At 40.0% G+C, this 12,204-nt stretch overlaps 1 protein-coding gene across 1 annotated transcript in view; it reads right to left on the bottom strand.

Moving 5' to 3' along the window:
- LOC117736372 (GDNF family receptor alpha-2-like) overlaps window positions 1-12,204 on the bottom strand; it is a 41,179-nt gene that overhangs the window by 25,450 nt on the left and 3,525 nt on the right. Inside the window, 1 exon segment of the mRNA XM_034541671.1 lies at window positions 5,164-5,250. Coding sequence (XP_034397562.1) covers window positions 5,164-5,250 — 87 coding nt within the window.

The following is a 12,204-nucleotide window of genomic DNA, read 5'->3' on the forward strand; positions in this document are numbered from 1 at the left end:
TATTTTGTGCATTAATCTTTTCATTTTTCTGAGGTCTTTAGGATTACATGTCGTGTTGCTGTATAACAGAGGTGGCATTTATTGGTTCTTTTCATACTAATAGTAAAGTAAATGTTGACGATAATACCTACAATACATTCCCCAAGTCGTGTATAATTTCAAAGAATTTAGATCAAATGGTATAAGTCATTACTACAGACCTTCTCTCTTCTCTCTCCCACCTCACATTCCAGTGATGAAGTACTTCACGTATGTAGATGTCATCCCCACCGTGTGCTCCACTAGAGTTAAAAACTTCCAGTGCATCTTAAATAGGGTGTAAACTGACATGAAAAAAGTTACTTTTCCCAATTTCCCCACAAGCATGGATATTTTACTGGCTAAACGTTTACTTCAGCATCTCAGAGGGGCAAGCCTCCTCGCCTCAAACTGTCAACCCTGCAATGTGGCAGTCAGGAAGGAGGACTTTCTGTCCCAAATTTCTTAATGAATTTTTAATTACATGGTGCCTGTTACCAATCTGGTTGGATCTCAATGCATCCGTTTCATGACTGGCTTCAGAGGAAATGGTAGCCTCTCCTCATTGTTTACAATAACTAGTATTACTTTAATATGTCTCCTAAACGGTCCAAATCTAAACTGGGCCCCATAATCTATTTCCTGTTATCAACTTGGCACACTGTAGAGGAAGCTACTCACTCCCAGTTAAAGTGAAACACAGTCACTTTTTCCATATTTTTTCTCTTCTTACTGGAAGACTCCCTTTTTCATTTCCCCATTAGAGCAATAGCGGTATCCATGCTTATGTTGTACCCTGGGGCCATTCTTTAAACACCCATGAGATTGTTACATCATGTTATATTGAGCATGGGTGTTCAGAAGTGGTTTAGTCTCCAAGTTGGAAACCCTGTTCTTACCAAACTCTTGTGGTTGGCTTGGCTTGCTGTCTGGGACAACTTGGACCGCACATCTAAAAATCATAATCACAAACTTATTCAATTAAATTTGATACAATTTGACCTTACTCCCAGAAAACATTACCTTACAAATCTTATACCCTCTGCAATCTGTTATCCATGTAGCCTTTGCCTTGTGGTCTCATCCATGCATACGTACTGGGAGTGCCCTGCGATGGAAAGCAGTATCTTCTACCCTATCAGATTTACTGGGTGTGCATATATACCTTGCTGTCCCAGGCTGATGATTCTGACCTCCAAATCTCATATTTTATTTGCAGGTCTTACAGAAGCAAATGTAGCTTACTTGGTCCTAGTGGATGTAGTTACTCAATGCTTTTTGATGTCTTATTGATTATTGCAAATAACTAAAGACCACGTTCATCAACATTATCTTTCTTTCTCTCCGTGTCTCACTCACTTTTTATCTGATATATGTAACAGTTATGTTTGCAGTAAAAAGGGATGTTGAGCTAATACATTGCTCTTTAAGGATATTTCTGGTGTCAGAATGTGATTATGGCAGCTGTAAGGTTTAACAAGGGTGACTTGCTACAAAGCCCTGCCTACATGTGTTAAGAGAGCTATACATCTACAACACTTAACCATTATCATATTTCGGGCTAAGTGTTACTAGTTGTGGGAACTGATTATACTAGCACATTGTAGCTGTCAAGAGCAATCCCTTAAAACCCTTTTTTTCCCACTAGCTGGTAACCAGAACTCACTTCCAGCTAGCTTTCAGTATTGTCCTAATCACATGTTTGCTTCCCTATATAACCTTTACTCTCTTTCCATCTATCATCGCCATCATCTATCAGATAACCATGCCCTCTGCCCTGACACTGACAGCATGACATAGCGATTAAGAGTCACAGGGCACAGGAGAGAGCAACGCCCAGCAATAACCAGACTGCTAAAGCAGAATGTAGACAGGTGGGCAGGTGTGCAGCATCAAACCTTGTGACAGTGGGCCAAAAGGTGGAAGAATCTTTCTGACACTGCACTTCTTGCATAAGATGGGGAACAACTTTCTTCCTGTTGATAGCGAAGCCTATTGGGCTCCGTTGCACTGAAACCCATTATTTCCAAGGGTTGCGTGGTGCCACAACAGCTTTTTAAAAATCTGGTTAAACTTTGATCGCAGAGTGAAGCAATGTGCGCTGAACCCAGTGGCGAGCCCAGCGCAAACTATGTGTATCCGTTTGAAGCAGTTATATGGAGAACCTGCTGCCCTCATAGAGCTGCTTTCTGGAATACATAATTGTCTGTGCCTCTAAACCAGAGAAACAGGACCGTAAGAATTGTTCACACAACCCAGTAAACTCGCTGGCTCATTCAACCAGCTTCTCAAAGTTAGTAACTAGTTAGTGCGAGAAGAAAAACGACAGTAGTCACATGTTGATTGTTTGTTTCTTGTTTCTTTTGTGACACTGAAGGCAGTCCGCTTTGTCACAACACATAATACACCTACTATCACCCTCACCCTTAGGTGGTGAGAGATGGTGGCACCAGAGACCCCACTGGGCCTCACTACTATCAAAGAAGCAAAGAAGCTAATGGAAATGATGTCGACGAGGACACTCCAGTCGGCCCTTGATGCAACTGTGCTGAACATTGAGTGATGAAACACTGCTGACGCAGGTGCATAGTGCCAGCGAGGACAGGACGAAGCAGGTATTGTGATAACGGAAGGGTATCCTCTGCCCACATTTAAGGGACGGACCACACTGTGTGAACAGTGCATGCTAATTTTCAGTTTGAAGATATGCAAAAATGAGACAGTCCCATTAAAAGGAGAAGCCTGTGTGAAATAGTTTTGCAGTTATCACTTGGGGCAATGCAGAAACTGAGTGTCCATATGTTCAGTTTAATTTAAACTTCAGAGCGAGAATGCGTGAGTCCATGCAGTAGCATATAATTCTTTTTCATTTCGATCACAATTTATGTCCCTTATCTTCTTTCCAGACAACAACTTTTAAAGTATGAGAGATTATTTTTCAATTTCCTACCTTTCCTCTTGGAGAGTATACATTCCCCTGTCCTCATCAACCAACCAGATATCATATATTCCCCAGGTCTCTATGCAGTTTAACATTTTTAGATGGGATTATTAATACTTTTAGGTGGTTTAGTTATCGAAAAGGAGAATTATTTTCATAAAACAAGCGCGTAATTACTTATCCATTTGTGTCTGTACTTTGATTATTATCTCGCTTGAATGTTTGTGAGCAGGGCATCTCAAAAGTAATAAACATACACCAACAACACCATTTAGAAAGTACTTTACATTTCCACTCACTAATCCTGAAGTGGATCATATCCATGCATATTACACAGATTTCAAATATCTTAGTTTAGTTTTTTAAACCACAAAGTTTCTAAAAAATTTGGTTTATAACCCAATTTAGGATGAACATGTGTTTCCCGTGTTTTGATATTGCATACTTTTTTTTAAATAATGCTGCTTGCTTCATCATTTAAAGTCTATTTGGCATATGGCCATATTTCTCAAGCCCATGGTGGGACTCCAGCTATATTTAAATGATGGGAGCACATACATGTTTTGGTTCTGAATAATCTTTGCAATATTTAATGGCATTTCAATGCTATAACTCCAGCAACATGGATAGATTAAAATGATCATAACTCAGCGGTCATGAGTCTTACTAACTTGAAAATGTATCCTTGTATAAATCTCTAAGAACACCAATCATTAATCTGTCAGGACTCAGCCAGCCGGACTCCCTCCTCAGCCCGTTAACACAGTGACACCCGGTACCTCAGAGCGCTGCCAGGGAGCTACGGGCTTGGAGGCGGGGAACAAGCCAGGGGCGCTCCAACTCACACCTGAAGCCACTCAGCTCGTCCCACGGCTGCAGCTCGTCAGCTCGTTGTATTCGGGGGATAAAGATCAGGACTGTCTGTGCTGACGTTGCGAGTTCGTGCCATGATGTCTGTGGACTTTCCGCCTTGTGTCGTCACTGAACTTTCCCTCGTGTCCTTTGCTGACTTTTTTTGTGTGGAGTATTTTCTTGGATTTTTTGGGGTTTGATGTTCGATCAACCGTGGACTAAGGGGACACTGAGTTTTTTGTGTTTCTTTTCTAAAGCGACTTGTTGTGCTCAATAACTACGCCGTGTGTTCGGCTAGAAACTAAACCTTGCTGTTGTCGTGCGCTTGGGGTCAGAGACAAACCATAACATAATCAGCATGATCGTTAACTATACATATTTTGGTGCAGATCTCAAATCCAGATGCAGCTTCTAAACAGCTCAAATACAAAATGTTGAGGATTTTGCAGCATTGGAAGAAGAACGTGCTTTCTAAATGCTGTCTAGATGAATATGCACTTAAATCAGGAATGGTAGTTTTCTCAAAACTCAAAAATAATCAAAGCCTGCACTTTTTCAATATTTATCTTGATACTCTCCTTCTTTCAAAATATCAAACAGTCGCATTTTCAAAAACAAGAGATACATTGCTGATTTCAAGCTATGGGGATTATTCAAAATAGCTTGTCTTACTTGTACCTCCCAGTTATAAAACAAAGCAAAATACATCAGCCAAAAGAAAGGGAAATGAGTTGGCTTCAGTGTTTGTAGATTGCGTTTGGCAAACAAAAACAAAAAATAGAAGAGAACATCCTCTGGAAATTTCTGTCAGTACAGGATGAAAGAAAACGATTGAATGTTGAAGTGACTGTAGCCTGTGGCTCTGGCAATGGACAGGCGTCGTCCGTGTGTCCCATCACACCTATTGTATAACTTGCTCCTCAGCACTGCATTGACCATAATGGCTGTGTTTTATAATAAGATCTGCATTGATTAGTGATCACATGACTGCAATAGCCAGTAAATTAAATAGCAGGCTATAGCTCCCCTGATGAGTGCTGGGCTGTTTAATTAGTAAACCAAATAGGAAATCAAACTGAAAGCTAAATCGATAGCTGGGAAAATGTGGGGTAATACAGTGAGAGTATATGGTTTACATCACAACAATCATTGTAAATCCCAAGAAAGATCAAATGAAAAGCACCCAATTCATTCAGGACAGTTGACTGGTGGAATGCCAGTGCGGAAAGATCGACACGCTGTTATTTATCACCAAAACCTCCATTTCACCATCTCCAGAATGCATATTTTCATAATATTTCCACTTGCATGATAAACCCCGAAGAGTTGAGTTCAAATCAAACCTGTGATACCTGAAGAGATGGAGGCCAAGCGAAACGCATCAGGGTGTCGGTTTGGTGCTACAGGTTCATACGGGGATGAGTCATCCATGTCTCCACCTGAAACAAAGGTAAGATTAATTATCAATCAAATGGACAACGTTACCTTTCAAGCAGCGTAGAGCATTTGAGCATTTCCAAAGAACAGAAAATGGAATGCATTCTAGACGGGGACGACTTTTGAAGGTCATGCCCCATCAAATGAATTACTGTGCTCAAACACTCACCTGCAGGTCAAGCTTTTGGCACTAAACTTTGTGTTTCAATAATCCATCCATGTATAGCAAATTTAGCAATGTGCGAGAATTCATCTCCCTCTGAAAGAACACACTCAAACAGAAAGGCAATTTAGTTCATGTTCCTCATGGAAACACTGTATTAAATTAGATTTGTATGTCATTTCTATGTATTGGACTGGCTGACCAACAACTGACTCTCGCTATGAGCAGTTAGTTGTTGCTTTTTTCATATGGAAAACAGGATGTTCATTATGATCATAGCCGAAAGACTAAAACACGAGCAATGCATCTTCCCTGCTAACAATGTTGCCAGAGCTGTTTGTAAAAAAAAAAAAGAAGAAAAAATTAAAATCAAATTAGCACTCAACTGACTGAGTCTCTCCCATGTGCCTGCTTCTCTGTAGGCCCTAATCCTGCATTTAAAATTCATAGCCATTCGGTGTGATTGAGACAAACCCTCCAGTGTGTAATAGCTTTGCATTCTCATCCCAACAGAAACACAGCGAGGGTGTTGTGAGGAAGGTTTGGAGGCCCGCTGCTACAAATGAGAAAATCTAAAAACCTGTCAGTATAAGATTGCGCTGCTCAGTAGATCCAATCAATATATAAAGTACATTTTGTTTATCGACATCCTACTTGGATGCTTTCTAAAAGGATTAAAAGAAAATGTTGTCTTTCTTTTTATTTTACTTTGAAATGTATGTAACTACAATTGCAATTACAAACCCGTCTTTGACTTCAATGCACTTTCACAGCTGAATTAGTTACATGAACAGTACATAGCACCACTGAGAACCGAGGACAGTGTCACTCAGGTAGTCATGACAACTAAAACATCCCATTTGCTTTCAACGTTTCAGCTTTATTTTACCATAAGAAGATATTGGTTTCTGTCTGTGTGTGTTTGTGTGTGTGTGTGTGTGTGTGTGTGTGTGTGTGTGTGTGTGTGTGTGTGTGGAGTTCAGTGTTATTCATGTATCCGGTAAACATATTGAATCATCAAATATTCCGTAATAACATCAGATATGTGTTGATACCTCACTAAAAATGTACATACTGGAACACGGTAAAAAGGAATGACTAAAGTGAGATAATTAGAGGAAAAGGGAATAACTAAAGGGAATTTTATATCATAATTTGTCCACAGAGAAAACCAACCATAGACTTGTGTACAAGAGTCATTTATTTATGACTTGTTCTACATCTCCCCTTTTAAAAAATATTGACAATCACAACAAGCTGGAACAACTCAGCTGGCCATTCTCTGAGCATATAGCTATTGACACGTGGCACCATTGAGAATTGTATGTGTGTTTGAAAAAAAAAAAAAGAGTAGATTGGAGACACGGAGGAGAGGAAAATGGAGACAGGACACAGATGGAGGGGAGAAAGGAGAAACACATAAAGGGTGACAGAGAGGCTTAGAGAAAATGACCTAAATCCTCCAAGTTTTGAGTGTACTACTTGTGCCGTCCTTGTTATCTTGTTTTGTTTGTGTATTGAAAGATGGGTCTGCACATACATTTATTTGAAAGTTTATCTTTGTCTTTATTGTTTTCCAGTTGCTTTTGCATCGCCCACATCTACGCTCATGTAACAGTTCTGTCCAGAGAGAAAGGGACTGGAGATGCTGCCGGATTCGAGATCTCTCAGTGATTCTAATTGCAACAATTACCTACAGAAGCTATAGTGCTTTGGAAGCCTTTCAGGAGTTCAAGACTACCACTTACTCTGCAAACAACTATCTAAAACGTACTCCCATGTCTATTTCAGAAGAAGACACAGTCATTGTGTACTTCAAGTGGCAAATATTCCTTAAGAAAAGTGTTCTTCCACTACACTAAGGACAGTTTGTTCTGTACATGGAATAAAGGGTGCCCTGTCTTTTACCAAAAGCAAAACAAATGAGGTTGCGTAGCATTTTGATCAGGCAGCTCCTTCCAGTGTTGGGACACTGCATAATAATGTAAACAGTGGACAAGCACATTACATTTAAAAAGTAAAATTGTACAGTGGTGATTCTATAAAACATTAACGTCAACCCAGTTAGCTATAGCAGCTATAGTTAATTAATATTAAAAGCTTATTTACATGAATGTTACAAGCCGTGCAGAATCGTAAACCTGCAAAACACACTACAATCACACACACCCACAAACCCCACAGCAGGAGGCCTTGTTGTACTTGAAAAAAAATGGTGCTCTTTGACAGTCATCCTGGTCCAAATTATGCATTCATAATAGATAATCCTTCCCAGCTGTTTAGTGATATGATGTTTTTAGCCCCAGGGCAACAACTTATCGCTGTAATTAAGCCTCCGTTTGACTTAATTGGCCCTGACAGTATGACCGGCATAGCTCAGACAGACATGCAGGCCTTTCCCGAGTCACAGCAAGAGAGGAATACTTGGATTCACAGTCCTCTGCTTTGCCATCAGGGGTTTTATGAAGCCGCTGGGCACAATCACTCATCCTTTTCATATGTATTATCAATGAAGCTCAACTCTTGGGGTGATGGAGACTGCCCTATGGAATCTTTAGCGATTTTCTCGGCAAACCGTTTATGGCTAGAAGCCAAGTCAATTTGAATAAATGTCATTCCCCTTGTTTTGGGGTTTTAAAGGTTCCCTATACTGATTTTGTTCCTGTTTAATATTGATTTCATGTTGTTCCCTTTTTTGCTGCAGGAAATGTTAGGAAAATTTTACTTATTGTAACAATATATTGCTACTGTTCTGTTCTCGTATTAATTACATACAAAGACAACTTAGCACAGCCTGAGCAGCCTGGAGCACAGCCGGAGGTCCTTTGCAGAGCCCTGCTGGTTATTGCACAAACTCGGCTGGCAACAAAAGGTGACCAAGCCTTTGCTGTCAGAGCTCCCAAAGTCTGCAAATGAGCTGTCAGTGGACATCAGGCTAGCCAGATCACTTTCCTCTTGAAAGCACTTCTCAAAGCACTTCTCAAAGCACTCTTTTATTCTATATAAATGTATCGAAGAGAACACTGGAATATGGGAATTGACATTTTTATTACATTAAGATAAATGCAATAATCTTTCCTATTGACTTCCTCCCATTATTCTTTCAACAAAAACAAGATAAAGTAAAGTGATAATACAAATGCATCTTTCTTCAAATTGTGCTTAACAGAACACGCGTTGAAGCATACATTTTGTCACCGGCTCAGCGTTTGAAGAGATATTGACATTTTAAACTCAATTCCAAACCATACAAATAGAATATTGGATTAGCTCAGAATAATATTTCAAGTCACAATTCCAGTCCAGCGAGGCGTGGTGGGCAAACACAGCTGAGGAAATGAGTGCTGAAATTTTCCTTCATGCCTTTGGCTATGTGAATGTAATGTTAATAGGAATAGTTAAACAAGCGCTTCCCTAAATCAGCATTTTAATACCTGGTGTCAGGTACTAAATGTTAAATATGGTGTAAATCCTGCAAAACTTTTGTAAAAACAGCTTTCATCTTTATGGCATAGCAACATATTGGGGAGATTAAAAAACATAAAAAACAGGCAGCAGGGGTGCAGCCCAATATATCAGCTTCTGCTCAATATCTTACATTTTATATCAATAGGAGTGAATAGAAAATGCTATAACTTTGGATTTTGTAAATCTTAAACAGACAATATTTATCATCTAAGTAATTACTGTAAACATTATTAGCTGCTGTATTGTTAACTGAAGGATAACAACCCAAATAATGAATCTAAATATATAAAAATGTGTTTGACTTGGTGTGCTTTGAAAAACTTCAGCTTAAATTAATAATGCAGATAGTAAACAACAGAGAGCAAGAAAAATAGAAGTAGCCATGCTGTGATGACAGCTACTGACTTCTGCAACGTACATTTATTCAGTACGGCTATGAACCTTCCAGCCAGGAGTGAGTTAATGCCCACATCATGACAGTATTCACTGAGCAGAATGAGCCGTCACTCACTCTGCCCTCTGATAGAGAGCCTGAGAACTCACTCCACAATAAAAGGCTGATCTAAACCCAGCTACCTGGCCCTCATTTCAGTCGCACTATCAAACTATACAGCTTTATAGTGAATGGGAGTGATCTCGGGCACTTCACCTTACAGGGTAGAAAATCATTAGACAGATTTACGAGGACAAACAGGGCCCTTTTTTTTCATCATATTTTAGTGATCCTTTTCACATTTTGGGACGAAAGATAAAAGGGGAGGAGGGATGAAACGGGCGAGGAGGGGCAAGCTCTGAACGACTTTATTGATCACATCCAGGAGCCATCGACAGGTCCCTTCCTCTGATGATGAAGTAGCCACCTATTGAGTGCCGGCTGGGTCTCCAGCGATGGGAGGGCGAAAGCAGAAAGGACATATTCAGCATGCAGGAGCCTGCTTCCCCTATCCCTTGACATGCGGGGCAGGCTGGAAAATGTTCTGCTTATGACAGTGGATGGCTAAGGTAATGGCTGGTGACTGCTACCATTGCTCATAGTAATGATGGTTTCACCCAGGAATACTGTGTACCTTTGTAACTCCCCCTCCTCTATGTTTCCCCCCATGACTCTCTCTTTCTTCCTCTCGCTCACTCATTCTACGGTTTACTCTGTCTCTCTCTTACATTTTCTCTCCCTTTTATCATTCATCTATACCTTCCTCTCCTCACCTCCTGTGCTCTCTCTCACACTCTCCCCATTTCTCTTCCTCCCTGCCTAAATCTATCATGATGTGCACATTATTCTTACACTGTCCATTTCATGGAAAGAAAAAAAAAGAAAGTTACACTTTTATTGATCCCCGTGGGGAAATTCTTCTCTGCATTTGACCCATCCTTAGTTATTAAGGAGCAGTGGACTGCAGTCAACTTTCCACAGCAGTAGGGGGCCAACTTGTGGTGTTAGCATGATGTGGTGATATATTCAGAGGGTGACCTTTGCATTGCTGCCGTTCATGAAAATGGAGAAAATAAATCAAGCCGCAAAATTGTCTGGTATTCTCGTCATTGCATGTAACGATACAGTCTTCTCCCACAATGAACTGGAACAGATTGGTGCGGAGCACTGGTGGAGCTTTCCTTTCTCTCTCTGCAATGAAAAGTGGCTGAGCTAATTAAACTACTCTGAAAGGTCCCCCCCAAAGAACTTTGATTCCTACTTGGCCTTGGTTTCATAGCTGAGACTATAAAACAATGTACGTTAGAGGTGTGGAACTTATCGTTTAAATTACTGCATTACTGCAAGGTTATATCCACATATAGGGCACAATTGAAATAGAACCGCAGCTACCTATACAATATTGCTGTGTGTAGCAGCCAATGTTTCTTTCGCAGTAATTACTTCTTTTATAGATTCAAACTGCTAGACCTCATTGCCTCACACCAACTGAATCCCATTCAGAGCAGAAACCACCCATTATCCATCAAGGACGGCTGCATTGACGCATTGAAATCATTTGGCATTTTTTCGTTTGGAAAACACAATTAACAGGTCATCATTAGCACCGTTGCTGTTGGCTCAAAGACATCGCAAGATGTAACAATAACACCAGCCTCCGGGTTTTAAGCCAATCGGGGGAGTACAGTATAGCCTAAAGTATAGCGGTCAAGTGGAAATCCAACCCCACATCATAGCTGTGGAGTCACACCGCTAATGTGTTTTGATGCAACACTTGATGACGGTATTGAGGCCGTAGTCTGTACTGTAGAGGGTTTTCTCAGCAGCAATGCATTGTTTCACCACACAAAGTGTCAATTTAGAAACACCTTTCAAAGATTCAGGCCTCTCACTGGACTTATGTAACTGGAGACACTTGTGATGCTCCTAAGTGTCCATACCTTGTTTGCGAAGACAAATGTAATGTACAGTTACAGGACACAGTGCAGCTTGAGGGCCTTTCCACCAGGGCATTGTATGGTTGTATGGTTTGACTTAACTTAGGAAAGATTCCCTTTCAGTCACTTTTTTAAAGTCACAAGTCTCACAAGAAAAAACAATGGTCTCAAGCTTGCACAACATCTACTTTAATCTGTAATTCATTTATATAGCACAGAACTTTTCGCTGGCAATCATCACACCTGCTGACGTCATATCATCTAAGGGCGGGGGGAGGTAGGGGGGGGGCAATTGATGCTGATGGCTGATGGTGTTCTGATTTGGCAATGATTACAATCTTACATACAAGGTTACATCCCTCCTGCCCTTCAGCATTTTGAATCATTGTTCAATTACCCTCCTGTCTTGAGCCTATTATCTATTCTGCATTATTATCACCAAATTATTAATATTTTCCATTTTTATCCTCAACCCCACAAATACAAAAACAATGCATTCGTTAAAATAAATCTATGAGAACTCGTTGCTTTAGTTTAGTTTAGCTGCTTATTTAAGCTGGATGTCAGAAGTAGATATTTCTATGGTTGTTTTGAATCTTTGCTGTTCTTTACATGACGTAAAGCCCTGATTCACATGGTGCTTACTGTTGATAAAGTCCAGTCTTGAAGACAAACCCTAACAGTTAATATGGGCATCCAAGCTCAACTGTATATTTTTATTAACATTTTAAATTCATGAAGCCAAAACAAAAATTTCCTCTGACAAAAAAAACTAAACAAACATGCCCTTTATTGAACTAAGGTAATCAAAATAGACATTTACTGTGTTTGTCCACTCTTTTTTATCTACTATTATCTACTGTTACAATAGCTTCACTTGGTTTTTAGAAGTAAAGAATATGAGTATAGGGACTAAATAAGGTAACCTTGCCTGAGGTGAATATGTTTGTCTATA

The sequence above is a fragment of the Cyclopterus lumpus genome, chromosome 9 (assembly GCF_009769545.1).
Source record: "Cyclopterus lumpus isolate fCycLum1 chromosome 9, fCycLum1.pri, whole genome shotgun sequence".
NCBI classification, from domain to species: domain Eukaryota; kingdom Metazoa; phylum Chordata; class Actinopteri; order Perciformes; family Cyclopteridae; genus Cyclopterus; species Cyclopterus lumpus.